Here is a 16620-nt window from a genome sequence, read left to right as displayed (position 1 = left end):
TCTTCTCTCTTTTGGACTGTTTCATATTCAAAATACAATAACCACAACCCCCACAAAATTTTTTTTACAGTTAAACACAAACCTGCAAATAATTGTTTACTTATTTTTTGCACCATTGAGCATTTTCACAGCTTGTATCGGCTTTTTCCTGAGTTAAATCCATTTTGTTTGTACTTCTCGTTGCGCCGTGACGTCCGGCGACGTCGATGTTTTTAGTCTATTCTTAAGAGGACTATCTGTCTTTAGTTACTAATATCTATTCGACAAAACAGTATATCCCGTCATTATTTGGAACATAGAATACCATGACTATACTTAATTTGAGGTTTCAATATTATTTGGTTTTAAGCCCAATTTACAGAGATATTACTTTCAACATTATATAGCTTATTGATAACATAACACAAATTTTGACCGTGCCCCGTGACATCATTTTTGCAAGATTAGATTCTAAATAATTCTTAGAAATAGAGTAGTTTTATAAACTTTTTTCTTGCAAATTGTTAAAAACTATTGCTTAATTATGTCTACCAAATTTAGTGATGATATGACGTTAAGTAACATAGCTATGACAAAAGTCTTCGTATTTTTTGATTGACCCTCGTATATTTAACATTTAAAGGTATCTGTGGCGTATATTTGATTGATTTATTTATTTAAATATGTTATATAAAGATATATCTTTACAATAAATTACGCAGTTTTTATCAATCGGGTTTAAAAGATATAGAAAATAATAAATAATTTTTATAATTATTTTCGCGTCCACAATAAATACAGCATTTGAATAAACCCCACCTTAAATCGGCCACGTGATACCACGCTCAGTCTATCCAACAACAATGGCGACGACGAGAAAGATAGGTATACCCGTAATACCGTTAAGTTTGACAGACTTGGCCAAGAAAGAAAAAAAAGACAGACTGACAAGGATAGGAGCAAAGGGAAGATTGTCATCGGAGACCATGTAGATTGATGGAATAGGAATTAAAGGCGAATTAAACTTAAGTTTAATAAGTATTTATCATGAAGTTATAGGGGTTTTGGTAGTCAGGTTCGTACGTGCTCCGTGTGTTCCATGTCTTTACTTTATAAGTTATGAACCACAAGTGGATTTTCGTTTAGAGAAATTTTTGAATGAAGAATTAATAACCACTCTCAGTACATGCATCCCTCGGGAGAGGAAGTATTCACTCATATTACCGTGTCGTTGATGCTAAAATAGTGTTTCATCTTTATTACACATAATTAGCGATTTATATCGTTCTACATTAATGAATTAGGGAACACTAATGCTTCGGGTATCATCTGATATAAGAATTATCTAATTTAAGACATGAAAAGCGTGATATTCTAATTTGTAAACAAACTGTTCTTCCGTCGTTTTTTTCAATACTAGGTTTTCCCGCACTCATGCGCATTGGTGTTACAAATGTCAGATTATATTAATATTCATCAGACGTGTAGCAAAGTTTAGAGACAAATAGCTAAAGAAAGAACATGTTTTACGGGGTTAGAGTTTGTGAAACGTCTAATTATAAGAAGCATAATGTATATTTTTACTAAAACTCATGTCAAAAATTTTACTCCAAATACGCCACATATACCTTTAAAAACCTTGATGTGGATATTAGTACCTTACTTGTTATACGTTCAAATATGTTAATTCGGAAGTTTTTTAAATAAGCATTTTTTATACATTGGACATTCATTTTAATTTTTTTTAATCTATCTCGATTACAGTTTGTTTATTGTTTGTTTTTTAATAAATTTGTTTTAACATACAGTATATAATTGTTTTGATTTTTAAGAAAATGCCCATTCACAGTGTCTAACCGGATTTCCCTTTTTTCGACATGCCTGACTGAGTCTTCCAGTCAAATCGGCATATCTTCTGAGTACATTCAGTACTTTGATTTTGTACACCAATGCAACATAAGTTTATCAAAACATCATTATTGTAAATGGCTACTATATGTTATCGCTCCCAAATTGTCTACTTTGATATATTATGATATTTATAATATTAACACTTTTTTGTTGTTTATAATGTATTGTTGTGATTTTTATGCCATTTTTACGGTATTTACCCCGATCATTTAAACTGGTTCTTGGCTCTTATTTAATTCGAACTTCCTCTGTGAAATACTGTGTGACGATTAAGCGCACGGGTTTGTCACAATAATTTCACTTATTTATATCATTGGGCTATCAAATCCTTTCTTTAGTAATAAGTGTGGCCAGAACATTGTAATAGCTGTATTATTATGTCAAATTATAACTTTTATCACAGAGTACAGACTTTAAGGTTTGTAGATAACGCAATATCCATAATTTCTTGGATATATGTAAGCATTAAATGTATATATGACTATATAATATTATACCTAAATTATTTCTTTATACCCCATTTTAATTCTACGAACAGTTGATCCATCATCAGTCTTGCAGTATAGACCTCAATCATAATCAGAATGGATGTACTAAGGCCCCAGATAATAAGGATAGGGGACCGCTGTTACAGGAAAAACCCCACACTGGACAGAGACTTCAACGCCCTAGAGGAGGAAGAGTATGGTACGTACATGTCTATAACGTGCAGAGTGTAGATTCTTCGGAATGTAGATTATATATTTTTAGAAAATTTATAAACTTGAATGGCAAGTACACATACATGTGTATAGAGTTATACTGTATCTCTCTGCTTATTAAACAAATAGTTAAGTAATTGTATGGTGAACTGGTTCAGCTAACAGGTATATAATCCATTGACAAGCTAATTAAACTGTTCACGTTCCTTGCGTAAACTAATGTTTAATTATACCTGAGCTACTAGTATTTATAACGGTACATTATCTTCTGATCTATGATTGTTGTATCTCTGAAAAATAATTATCAGTAATTATTTCACATTACAGGAATCGTGCAAATTGCTTCATGGTCTGAAATTTTCATTAAAATTTAAGAGTTAAAATTTAAATATTACTGTCAATTACTTCACAGGTTCAAACAATCGTGCATGAATTATTTTTTACTTTGACTTTGAAATAGTGAAAATTTGATTCGCGCAAATTTTGTATACTGTCATAGATTCTAATTCGCGGAAAAAACATGACGCGGAAAAAAATCGATATACATGGTATATGGTAAGACAGGTGCAGAAAGTGACAAAACCCCTTGTGAGATTTAAAGCAGTTTAATATATTCAAAATTGAAAAAAATTAAATTATTTATTTAGAAGAATCAACAATCCAGTGTGATAGCTGGAATGATGAAACGTGCGACACATTTAACATCGAGGAGACAGATCGTGGATATCAGACCTCTGTCAATCTACCCAGTGCCTTCTTCAAACACATCATTGGCAGAAAGGGAGAGACGAAACGTCGGCTCGAGATCGAGACTAAAACACAGATCAGAATTCCCAGGGAGGGGGTAGAAGGCGAGATAGGTTAGTATACAGGTAGATATAGATTATATAAGTCATATAATGTACATGTATTGTCACTGAAATGGTGAGGTAGATCTGAATGGCTATACATGATAGTTAGGCAACTATATGTACCATGTTTCATATTGTTGCTCCACAGAATGAAGTGTTCCAAGAGCTTTTTGTTTATTTTTGTTTAGTTTTTTACCTGCAAAAAAAAAATCAATTTGATTGCTATTGTTTTAAGAGATCAATCTCTACTGTCTCATTGTTATTGCAGGCAAAGTTAACATGAAAACTCAAAAAGTAAAGGAACAGCTAATAAAACTATAAATTTTTTACTTTCTCTTTCCATAAATATGGTGAAAGTGTCTAATTAACCCAAATTTTGGACGATTGTTAGCATGGTTAGTGAGTGTAAGGGAATTTTGAAAAACAATCCAAACAACCTTTTTATATAGCGCCGCACGAACACAGTATAACTCTCCCTCCCTTTTTCTATTCATAATGAGTTTTACAGAAACATATTTTCAATAATTGATCAGATGCGCCAAATTGCTCAAAATAAATTAATGAAATGCTAAATTTATTTATTAGCTTTATGATATCTATAATCAAAAATTGAGAAAAAACTTTAAACATATGGTTCATGCTGGTATATACCGGTACTTATTTTTAGTTAATCTACAACTTTAAATGCTTTGAGCTATCTTAAGAAATGTCTTGAAATACTGGTAAGAATGGCTGAAACATACTGGCAGTATGTTTTATTCAGTGATCACTGGACCGGAGAGGAAGGGCGTGGTCTCAGCTAAGACGAGGATCGACGTTATTGTGGACTCTGTACGACGGAAAGAGCCCTTCACCCACTTCCTGTCTCTCCCGGTGAACTCGCAGCCAATCAGAGAGAGGTTCCTGGAGTTTCAGGAGGATGTCTTAAGGAAATGTGATAGTGTAAGATAGTAATCAAATACTGTAGTTTCAGCAATATTGTTGGGTACTAACTAGTTTTCATGGATTTAGAAAATTTTAGTTTTAAAGATGCATAAATTTGTGGGCAGTGGTCTTATTAGTATAATATATTATCATATACATGTACTTCTTACTTTAATGGACCAATTGAACAAAAATTAATGAAACCAAAGCAAGAAATTACATGAAAATGTTGCCATGTTGTTAATATTTTTTGATAAACTTTATATACATGTTTGTTTGTACCTGGAGTATTTAATAGTAACCAAATTAAACTTCATAATTATTTAAATGCATTATCAATATGCAGTATGTTCTTGTAGGATAGAGGTATAGATCCAACCATATTCCAGAAGCCTGAGAAACTACATCTAACCATTGGGACGTTAGCCCTCCTCAATAAACACGAAATACAACAGGCTCTGGATACACTGGAGGACTGTAAACAGAGTCTCATTGAGTAAGTATATTCAATTAAGAAGTACTGCGGTAGAAAGAAATTAGAGATCTCTCAATTCCTGAACACATGCATGGGGCTAATGGTACGTACTGACAATGATATGATTCATACACCATGTGTCAAACAATTAAAAAACTTCAACCAGCACAGCATCATTTATAAGAAGACCTGTTGAAAGGAGAGAGGGAAATTGGAATTTAAATTAAATTACTATTTTTATAATTTGATCTGCAGACCCATCCTGAGGGGTGAACCTCTGACTGTGAGGGTGCAGGGGCTGGAATACATGAACGATGATCCCAGCTCAGTGGACGTCTTGTACGCAAAGATTCAGGCAGGGGAGCAGGCAGAGAGGTCAGGCCCATTCTCAAAATTTCATTATATTCCATATATTATTTTCCATGGTTGTAAACTTATCAGCAACTTATTTTTTTATTTCTTAGGCTTCAAATACTTGCTGATCGATTAGTTGACCGATTTTCCACTACTGGTCTAATGCAGCAGGAATACAGTCGAGTCAAGCTACACCTCACTGTAATGAATACACTGATGAGGCGTGACCCAACCTCAATACCCGGAGAAAGGCCCCCCGAGGGAAAGCGTGGTTACAAAGAGAGAGAGTCTTTTGATGCTATGAATGTGATGAAGGTGAGTTTTAGAGAATGTCTTTAATAAAAAAATAAAAAAAATTCAATACTCAAACCCAGGTTAAACACATTTATCTATGCCTTCCATCTTGACTTGTAAAGGTAGAGGTATAAAAATGTAAAGTCACATTTGGACATTACTTATAAATGATTGGAAAAGTAGAAGTTTTAAATCTGGTGTTTTTTTTCGGCTTGTTGTAGAACTTTGAGCTCTATGATTTTGGGAACTACACAGTGAATTCCCTCCATCTTTCCCAGAGACATGGAGCAGGAAAAGATGGTTACTATGTATGTGCTGGATCAGTGTCGTTACCATGACTACCAGAAACCATGTGACATATTGTTGTGATCACTAACTCCCATTTTAGTTAATAAGATTTTGTTAAATATATTTCTGGGTTGTTTTCTTTTTCATAGCTACAAGTATATATACAATGTAATTACATTTAAAGCTGACATGAATTCATAAATATGCATTATTTCCCTTTTATCTCCGACTACTGCCATATTAGTTGTCGATTTTTATTGTTCTGCTCATCGCTACACACCCCCTATATAAGGCCGATAGAACTATTCATGCTTCATCGCATTCAGGTATTTCATGCACCCGAACACGTTACCTTGGATGAAAAGACGCGTAAAAACAAGTTTTGAACAAAAATAAATATGACAACCACTGCACGGGCAAGGAATATCCAATAGACGACGAAACAAGACAGACTGAAAATCAGGCACAGATACTTCCATTTACAAAAAATCCTTGATAATTGAAGACCGTTTTCCTGTGCATGTTATAGCATCGCACCTGCGCAAACCACACACAGGCAGATCGAGCAATGTCAATGATCGCATGGATTTTAGAAACATTTTTAGGAGCATTTTTGTACAAACCGATGAAAACGATGTTACGTTGTTACTTTCTTGGATTTACCATCATTTATTTACTGTGTTGGATGTAGTGCTTCAGGGGTTTTCAAAAAGATGCAAACGCTATACACTAGCTATGTATGAATGACACACGTGTTCGATGTGCATGCGAAGTAAGGCAGCACTTTCTTTTTTAAAAGAATAAATATATTTTTTATTTTATTCCTTGTTGTTTCCTATTATATTCTTCATTACATTTTACTGCAATGTGTAGTTTATGCATTTAGAAGTCCGTGGAACCTGAATGTCTCGATCGGAAAGCAACCGACTGTAACTTTCTCGCCCGGTATATATACCCCAGTGGTAGTAGAGGAGCTATCTAAACTAACATGGGCGACCAATTGCTTTATGAGTTCATTTCAGCTTAAATAAACAAGAACAAATTGATTTTTTCTCAAAATAACATTTATTAAAGGCACAATAACAAATTATCTATAACCACTTGCAGGATTATTATAAAACAACTGCTTGAAACAAACGTCCACATCAAAAAAAGAAAAGGTGCACAAACTTCTGAATGATTATATATTGGCATCAAAGTTAAAAGGAATTTGTGCTGAAGCTTATTTTCCTACACTGAAAAAGGAGAAAGAAAGTGAGTTTTGAATTTAGTTTCAATAATTATGCATATTTCCTAAACTTAATATTTAATTTTCCTGCAAGAACTTTAAAATTAGTACACTGTACTATTGATTATCATCGAAACTTAGTTTGCCTTTGTTTGGTTAAGCATTATTACTAATTTTCTCATCATGAATCATCTTCAATAAGCCTGTGTACATGTATATGTCCCAATGGTCTATTCCAAGAGACTACATGTTTTTGTTCAAGTAAAAAAAAATAATGGCCTGTTATTTTCATTTTAAATAGTGCAGTAAAAACTTGCATGTCAAGTATATACTTAGCCTAATACTGCCGTCATGATTGTAAACAGTACCAAGTCATAAATTTATAATATCACAGTTTTCTGTGTATACAAACCAATCTAAACCTAGGTTTAAAAGAAGAGAAATACAGTCGCATAATAATAATTCAACAAATAAATAATAACAAAAATGTATACAACTGGATTGACTATAAATATTACATTAAATCAATTTTTTTCAAAAATATTAATAATAAAAAAGTAAATGTAGGTTAATTTGGAAAACGACGCACTAAAATAAAAACTTTTTTGCTATAAAGTGTTTTGGATTTCATTTAAACCAACACAAGAATCATAAAAGGGATTAATGTCTGCAAAATGAAATAAAATAGGATAAATAATTACAATTCAAATTTATCAAATACATGCATGTACATTGAATAAAATTATTTTGTGTAAACATGTAAAAGTTATACAGGTACAAAACATTCTGTAAAATATACAAAGTGAACATTGCAATTGTAACGAGAAAGCCATGTACACACACTGGAGGCGTAGATTTTAGGTCATATATCAACTGTCCAAATACTCGGACACAAATCAGGCATCCTCGTTAAGGGCATCAACAGAGTATTAACTTGTCATAAAATTACAGCATATCATATATTACATATCATCATATAAAATGTGACAAAACAAACAATAAATAATTCAAACTTGCATCAAACAGTTATTACACGCCATCTTGTGGTTTACTGAAAAAAGAAACTTTGTTGTTCATTCATGCGAGGTTCGCTACAGTAAAATAGTATACTAGCTCATAATGGATTGTGTATATGGTCAATCCTAAATTGAAATCTCTAAAAGTTTGTCTCTCATCTAAATACCGGTAATACAAAGATCAGTAAAGTCTGCAGAAGTTTTTGTTGAATTTTGTTCAGAGACGACACACAAAGTGCCGTATAAGACACCATGCAATCACAGTACATTGTATTAGGTCACATTACGCTTTAATAAGACCCAGGCGTTTGCTGAATTACCGGTACCGGTATGTGGAAAAAAAAAATCTGAATAAAAACACACACACACAAAACCCTTCAGAATATCACATTTGATGACCACTTCAGGTAAAACAGTGTCGATGAAGTTCTTTTCTGCACTGCATGAAATCCTCTGGATATTTAACGACAATCAGAAGTCATTTTAAAAAGTTCTTTCTGATTGGCTGATGGGCTCAGCTCTCTGTGATTGATCGACTGCTGTCCAATCACTACCATTCTGAGCACTGGTTGGTCATTCTTTCTGCCCTGATGCCTTTATTGATTTGTGCTGGGCCTCCCAGGCGATCTGTTTCTGTCGCTCCTTCTCTCGTTCTCTTGCAGCTTCCTGTAAAAGAAAGAAATTTGAGATTCTTTATTCCCATAACTTATTCACAAGTGGTCGACAAATCATCTTAAAAATAATTACTTTTTTATAACATAGGTAATCACAGATTACAAAGCTCACCGAGACGAGGCATCACCCCTATGAGACCACCTTTATCATATTATATGAAAATCATACGATTTTGGATATTCATGGATTCTGTTTTGACACAAAATCATATATCATCTGTTAAAAAATTGTATGATAATCATATGTTCATATATTCATCAATATAATAATATAAAATTAAATATTGCATCCTATCATACTTACAATATATATCATATAATACAATAAAATACTGTAATAAACAAAGATGATATTGTAAATATGAAATGACATTGTATTGTGTTAAACCTTATTGTATTTGATCACATAATACAATATCATTATATATAATACAATATTGTATTATATGATACAATATCATATTACATAATACATCATAACATTGAAACATATGATATTATATTGTATAATACAGTATGATATATTATATTGTATGATATTGAATAATATTTGATACATAATATGATATTGTATCATATGATATTGTATAATTTGATATTACATTGTATCATATCAAATGATACAATATAATGTGATAAAGTAAAATATTATATAATACAATATTATACATACATATTGTATCATATGATACAATAATATATCATATAAACCAATATCATATTATACAATATCGTATGATACGATAATATATAATATTACAATATCATAAATTACAGTTTTGCGTGATATAATTGTAAATTACAGAAACCAATATCATATTATACAATATCGTATGATACAATATAATATTGTATCATAATATACAATACTATACAAAACAATATCATGATACAATATCATATCATAAAATATCAAAAAAATTGATACAATATCATATCGTATTATATAACTTTTTACAATATAACATATGATATTATATTGTATCATATTAAACAAAAGTGTTTCACATCATACAATACTTTATCATAGGAATCATGTTATATCATTTAACAACAACCTCATCTTTCTATCAAGCAGGTTTAAGTGAGGTAGGAGATTTCTTTAGCATCCTTGATAATGGAGATCAGGCTCTGCATCTGAAGAAACCTCTGCGTTTCATTTATAATATAGTTAAATCAACTATGCAAGCTATCATCTATAAAACATGTGACCTGTTCCAAAAAAACTAAACCTCATCCAGCATCCGAAACCTATGGCTCAGATTCAGCATTCAAGCCTGTCAGGTGCATCAGTATACATAAGACGCATCTCCATGCAAGTTTGGTGAAGTTCAGACCAGTAATAACTAAGATATCATCATCAGAGGGCACTAGCAATTAAAACTTAACCTGCTCCAGCATCCGCAACCTATGGCTCAGATTCAACATCCATGCCTGTCAGGTGCAACTGTATCATAAGACACGCCATCCATTCAAGTTTGGTGAAGTTAGGACCTGTAATAACTAAGATATATTTTTTAGCATCCTTGATAATGGAAATCAAGCTCTGCATCTGAAGCTTCCTCTGTGATTCATTCATATTGCAGTTTAGTCAACATGCAAGTTTGAAATGGTACTATCATCTATTATACATGTGACCTGTTCCAAAAAACTTAACCATATCCAGCATCTGAAACCTATGGTTCAGACTCAGCATTCTGGCCTGTCAGGTGCATCAGTATCATAAGACACACCATCCATGGAAGTCTGGTGAAGTTAGGACAAGCAATAACTAATATATAATCATCAGAGGGCACCTGTTTCAAAAACTTTAACCAGCTCTAAAAACCTTAACCTCCTCCAGCATCCGAAACCTATGGCTCAGATTCAGCATTCAAGCCTGTCTGGTGCATCAGTATCATAAGACACACCATCCATAGAAGTCTGGTGAAGTTAGGACCAGTAGTAACCAAGATATCATCATCAGAGGGCACCTGCAACAAAAACTTTAACCAGCTCTAAAAACCTTAACCTCCTTCAGCATCTGTAACCTATAGCTCAGATTCAGCACCAAAGCCTGCCTGGTGCATCAGTATCATAAGACACACCATCCATGCAAGTTTGGTGAAGTACGGACCAGCAGTAACTTAGATATTGCTATCAAAGGGCACCTGCAACAAAAACTTTAACCTGCTCCAAAAACCTTAACCCCCTCCAGCATCTGAAACCTATAGCTCAGATTCAGCACTCAAGCCTGTCTGGTGCATCAGTATCATAAGCCACACCATCCATGCAAGTTTGGTGAAGTACGGACCTGCAGTAACTTAGATATTGCTATCAAAGGGCACCTGCAACAAAAACTTTAACCTGGTCCAACAACCTTAACCTCCTCCAGCATCTGAAATTTAGGACTCAGATTCAGCATCCTAGTCTTTCAAGTCCATAAGTAGGTCCAGATGCATCATCCATGCAAGTTTGGTGAAGATAGGACAAGTAATAGCTTAGATACAGGACATGCAACAAAAACTTTAACCAGGTCCGGACGCCGACGCCGACGCCGAGGGTATAGCATAAGCTCCCCCTGACTTCGTCTCGGTGAGCTAAAAATGATTTGCATTGCACATAAAAATTTTTCAGAAACATTAAACCAAGCATCATAAATTTTACAACATTAAAAGCAGCATTTGGAGAAAAATACCCAGATCAAAATTATTACAGATTAAGGTACTGCACAAATCTGGGAGAAATTAGATTGGATGATACACGTACCTCTTCCTTCATCTTGTTGACCATGTACTCAATGTTAACGCGGAGACTCTCAAGCTTTCTCTCCTTGGTGTTCTCTTCGTTGATCAAGCTCAAAGCTCGGTTCAGCGGGAAGAAATCATACACGTTGTGCTGCAGCTGGTTAAAGACGTGAAGCTCAAGAGCGCTGTAATCGTTGGGGCGTGTCTCGTCCAGGTGGAGGAAGAAAAACAGGTAGGCCCATTGGTAATGCTCTGTTCTTACATGTTTCTCGAATCCCTTTATTTAAAGAATAAAAATCTTTTAACTATTTGAAAACTGTTCATCAAGAATCTCTCTTGTCCATGTCTCCATTTTTTTTCCTAGTTATTAAGTTATATTAAATAAAATTTTTACTTACCCCTCCATGTCGCTCAAAATCGTAAGACTCTCTGCTACAAATGAAGCAGTTGTTCATCATGTCCTTATCAATCTCCCACTAAAACAAATAAAGGAGCATGTCATTTTCAGATGTATAAAAACTGCTTTCTAATTTAAGTAAAATGAGTATGCTTTTTATATCCCAAGTACAAATATGGAAATTTTAAAGCATTTTCTCTCATAAATGGCCTTCATAGACTTCTGGTAATGCAACTTATTTCAAAATGTTATGGGTCTTCTTACTATACAGCCATAAAATACTTTTCAAAAGTCTATTGACATCACCATTTAGGTTTTTCATGCTTTGTTAACTTGCATGAAATTTTGTTTGCATAATACCACAGTTATGATAATTTTCCATAAGAAATCTGAACTTAGAATAGAAATGCACACCATAACCAAATAGACTGAACTGAAACTGGCTGTTAAATTGACAATAGTCCTTTATCTCAATGAGAGTTGTCCCTCTTCTGAGAGGGCTAATATTAATGCACCCTAAACTGCTGGGGAACATTACCTTGGCATCTCTGAGCTGGGAGAACGTGTCCACAATGATACCAAAGATGATGTTCAAGCCGACTGTGGTGACCAGGATGAAGAAGGTCACGTCAAAAATTGTCACGTAGATGGCTTTATCGAAGTCGTTGTCCATCAAGGCCTCAAACGTCTGCTCAATTAAATCAACCCAATATAGTTACATACTGTCTAGTTGTATCAAAAACGTCTGCTCAAGGCTAATCAACACCATGTATAAATGCATTTAAGGTGTAATGTATCAAATTTATCTCAATGTCCACTCCTTCAATTTAATTTTTTAATAATTTCATGCTCTACTGATCGACCTATGACCAATTCTTGCCATGCATGATTTAATTCTCACCACCCAATGTTATGCGTGTTAAATTGTGACGTTTCATTGCAACATTGAGAAATGGTACATTGTGGGAATTGGTCCAAGGCCAGCACAGGTTTTTATTAGGATTTTTTGTTTTCAATACATGTACAATTATTCAGAATTGGACCTCTTCTCACAAAAATCTTAGAGAACTTCTTTGGATAATCTACAAAACGTACAGTGCACAATTCTGCAAAATGTGAATTTCATCAGAAATACCGTACCGTGTAAGGCGAATCGACGAACCCGTGGTGGATCATGGTGATGAAGCAATGGTACACCGTCCTACAGTGGCGACCGTCGTCCTCCTTCAGGAATGTTTCCCTGAAGAAGGCGAAGGAAATCAGCGAGTAACAGAAGAACACCGCCAGACCAAGTAAGGCCACCATCAGCAGTGATTTTCCTGTGTGAGGAATAAATCAGTATCTAAGTCAATGTAAAGTCATAAGTTTCTATAAGTTGTCATACAACAGTAAATAATTACAGTCTAAAAGAGTAGAATGCATTAGCTATATATCCCTATGATAATTTGAGACTTTCAAATTTTAAGTGCTAATGAGAATTTGTAAATACAAAAATTCTAATGTTGTTTTTCCTGATCACAACTACCTAAGGTGTTCTGTCAACAACAAAAATAATCACTGGTATCTTGCAGTTTCTTACCATTGGTGGTTACTGCAGCAATGACTCTCTTGAGTAACTGGTTTAACTCCGATATATGGAGAAGGTGGAAGGCAAAGAAGTACCCATAAAATACAGTTCCCAAGACTGAGCATGCAAAAAATACCTGAAAAAAAACCCATCCATGCCAGAAATTTAATCAAAATCTCTAAATTAAAAAATAAAATTGGACTGAACTTTATAAAGTGACATCACAAAAGATATCAGATAATTATCAAATGAATACACTGTTATCTTGTAATTATTGAATGTATAAAAATTAATTTAAGGTAACTTACAAAGTAATAGATTGTTTTAAAGTTGTAGATCTCGATTTCTAAGTGCGAGCGTCCTGTTTTCTTCTCATGCCAAGATCTAAAATCATTTTCATCATCGTTTGATGACCTGTAAAATATTAATAATTGAACATAAAAAAAAAGAAATATTTTCACACACTTGCGCACTCAAAAATATACAATTGATTCAAGTAAATGAATGATCTAATAAAAAATCAATTCGGTACTAAGTAATATGCTTTATTGGTCAGAATGCATTAGGAACTGAAATCCTCAATGCAAAAAAGATAAAGTAAATGTTCATTAAAGAACAGAGATTTAGAAGTTTGTGTTATCTGTATATACAATATAATTAATCATTAATAAATAGCAATTAATAAATAGACTGTTGGCAATATGGCTAGAAGAATTAAAACTGAGGATTGCGAAAACTGAAATATAATGAGCAAGGTATTTATATTTCTTCTTAATAAAGAAGAATCCAAAGTTTATCAAGGCTGTTTGCATAGAATATTAATTATAGAGACAGTACAGCTAAAAAAACATATGTGTGAATAACTTCAGGTTTACCCATTGTATCGTTAGGAAATAAGAAATAACGTTGATTGTAATAGTTGAAATACATAAAAATCCCTTTCACATATCTAATTAACGTAATTATGAGCTTACGGAAATTTAAGGGTTGTACAAACCGGAATAATCTCATATCGTTTACGTGGACTTTGATTGACAGTAATTGACACGTGCTGGAAACTACCAGATCTTCGTCCGGCTACAGTCATCATGGTATACAAGGTTAAAGGGACTCTCTAAACGGAACGCATCATCACTTTCTCGATAATTTATTGATGGTTTACCAATTTTGGTTCATTTTAACATGAACAGACATAAATATGTCAAATAACCCCTCATGGGGCCTCATTTACAAAAATGAATTGAGGTTGTAGCAACTCCTATGATAAACACGCAAAATACATGCTTACAAAATAATAATTGTGGTTATTTTTAAAACTTTGAACAATTATTACCTGGGAGAAGTAGAATGACATATTTTTATCAACAAACATGTCCAGGAGAATCTTTGCGAGCCCTGCATATGTTTTGTTTACAGTAAATATGCATGCGTATTAGTATAGAAGGCTGAACCCCGTAACACGGTGTGAGGTAATTATATATAAATTATACGTAATTATTAATTCTAATGAAATAATTAGATTTATTTCATGGAGAACTTTGTAATTTTCTGAAAGTTTATACATTCGTGAGTAGTACAAAAATACCGCACCCGATTTTTTCAAGTCGGTTTTTTGATAAGATGCGCCATACTGTCTCTTTAAAGAAAAGATGTTAATAAGTTGTTGGGTCTATTTGCTCAGTCTTTTTAAAGTTGATTCCTGTCATCCTATTTATTATGATTGGTCCTCTTTCCCTGACTGTATGCAAACGTGAAAGCTCGATCTTCAACACGTATTTCAATGACATTTGATGGACGTTTTCATGTATAAGGTTCAGGGCACTTTATCAAGTAAGGGAGCAGTTAAATTATGATTGGCATTCTTCGATACATAATTATATAAACCGTGCATTAAAATGATGCTGAGGCATTACTGTACTCTAAATAAATAAGCTGGTTTGATCCTGCAGTTAGTAGTAGATTTCTATAAGGGATTTGGACATGGGTGTAATCATTACTTATTATGGTAGTAGTACATATCTAATTTCCATTCACCAAAAGCACCTGTACATAAAATGGCAGATAAATAAGCTCTACAGATAAAGTGAAGGGGAAGTAACCCACCTCCTTTCACTCCTGTAAAAGAGACATATTAAATCATGCGCACTATTGGTCTCAAGGTTCAAACAAAGATAATGATATGGTCAGGTGAAGTAAGATGTCCATTTCCACCAATCATAAGATTTATATTAAAAACAAAGTTAGCCATACAAGCTTAATCATAATTCCTCTCCGACTCTTAGCAAAAGCAGGAGGCTAATAAACATTATTTCAAAATCCAAAACTATTCTGTCGAGAAATCACTTAACATTGACCATTTAAAAAAAAATATGCTCAGGTATTGTAGTATTCTTTGATAACTATGGATGTTATAATTTCAGATATACTGAAAGATAAATGCAATTGAGATATTGATATATATTGATGCATGGTCCTTATAAACTCAATCATACAGTCAATCATGTATATGCAATGCCTGAAATGCTTCTGCTGCAATAGTATAATGATTCAAACTAAAATGTCTCCACTAACATGAACTCTCTCCTTTTGGGAAGTTTAAACCTGACTTATAAGGTGAAGGATACTTACAATTTTTTCTTGATCCAAGTGTATGGTGGGAAGGTTGGATTGTTGGATATGAGAAACGTGATGAGGATACACAAACTGAGGAGGTTATGTACGCCGCCCCAAACGTACAGGAACGGCTCGTAGTTTGACATTGTGTACTCGGGCTTGGCACTGCAAGGAAGGACAGAGTAGTTAAATAACCGCTAAGGGAAATAACTCCAGTTGTGTTACTAATTGTTATTGTATGAAGGTATTGTATAATATTGTACAATAGCACATTCTAAACAAAAATAAATAAAATAATCAAGAGCTCAATCTTTTATCTTATGGAGAAAAAAATAAATTCATAGATTGATGTTACTGAACCATTTTAAAATTTCAGTTTCCTGCTTTACATTAATGGGATACAAGGGCCAGGCACAAAAATATGTCATGGCAAGGCATGAGTGCAAAATGAAAACAGTATATTACCTGTTCGTGTCAGATGTTCCGTCAGCAAGTTTTGGGTCTCTCCATGTTATCATGATGATAATGCTGATTACAAAACTCAGGAACACCACAATGTAATTAATGGGGATCCTGTCAAAAGTCAACATAATTGATTACACAATGTAATTCATGGGGATCC

At 33.5% G+C, this 16620-nt stretch overlaps 2 protein-coding genes across 24 annotated transcripts in view; one reads left to right on the top strand and one right to left on the bottom strand.

Moving 5' to 3' along the window:
• Window positions 1–2115: 2115 nt before the first annotated feature.
• Window positions 2116–8187, top strand: LOC128180275 (activating signal cointegrator 1 complex subunit 1-like). 3 transcript variants are annotated; one of them, XM_052848247.1, is made up of 8 exons: window positions 2116–2171; window positions 2429–2577; window positions 3239–3451; window positions 4206–4384; window positions 4726–4862; window positions 5097–5216; window positions 5306–5510; window positions 5711–8187. In XM_052848247.1, the coding sequence occupies exons 2-8, from the start codon at window positions 2475–2477 to the stop codon at window positions 5825–5827; spliced, it is 1074 nt and encodes a 357-aa protein (XP_052704207.1). In that variant the 5' UTR covers window positions 2116–2171; window positions 2429–2474; the 3' UTR covers window positions 5828–8187. The 3 variants fall into 3 exon arrangements, with proteins under 3 accessions (XP_052704207.1, XP_052704209.1, XP_052704208.1); XM_052848249.1 differs by having other exon boundaries at window positions 2158–2227; XM_052848248.1 differs by having other exon boundaries at window positions 2167–2308.
• LOC128180251 (inositol 1,4,5-trisphosphate receptor type 3-like) overlaps window positions 6820–16620 on the bottom strand; it is a 99972-nt gene continuing 90171 nt past the window's right edge. For 20 of the 21 annotated variants that reach the window (XM_052848198.1, XM_052848203.1, XM_052848192.1 and 17 more), the window contains 9 exons: window positions 16464–16571; window positions 16014–16163; window positions 13694–13799; window positions 13398–13521; window positions 12959–13137; window positions 12357–12506; window positions 11820–11897; window positions 11444–11698; window positions 6820–8687 (listed from right to left, as the gene is read on the bottom strand). In XM_052848198.1, coding sequence (XP_052704158.1) covers window positions 8595–8687; window positions 11444–11698; window positions 11820–11897; window positions 12357–12506; window positions 12959–13137; window positions 13398–13521; window positions 13694–13799; window positions 16014–16163; window positions 16464–16571 — 1243 coding nt within the window. In that variant the 3' untranslated portion in view covers window positions 6820–8594. Of the gene's footprint in view, window positions 8688–11443; window positions 11699–11819; window positions 11898–12356; window positions 12507–12958; window positions 13138–13397; window positions 13522–13693; window positions 13800–13842; window positions 15501–16013; window positions 16164–16463; window positions 16572–16620 lie in introns of those variants that run through there. The other variant, XM_052848213.1, reaches the window with a different exon arrangement.

Source organism: Crassostrea angulata, chromosome 4 (assembly GCF_025612915.1).
Source record: "Crassostrea angulata isolate pt1a10 chromosome 4, ASM2561291v2, whole genome shotgun sequence".
NCBI classification, from domain to species: Eukaryota; Metazoa; Mollusca; class Bivalvia; order Ostreida; family Ostreidae; genus Magallana; species Magallana angulata.
This window is presented reverse-complemented; position numbering and strand designations above follow the sequence as displayed.

Bases quoted from the DNA above. Each gene is read 5' to 3' on its own strand.
- LOC128180275 (XM_052848247.1), top strand. From the start codon at position 2,475: ATGGATGTACTAAGGCCCCAGATAATAAGGATAGGGGACCGCTGTTAC. The intron at 4,385-4,725 runs GTAAGATAGTAA...ATGTTCTTGTAG, and splicing joins TCTTAAGGAAATGTGATAGT to GATAGAGGTATAGATCCAAC. The intron at 5,217-5,305 runs GTCAGGCCCATT...TTTATTTCTTAG, and splicing joins GCAGGGGAGCAGGCAGAGAG to GCTTCAAATACTTGCTGATC.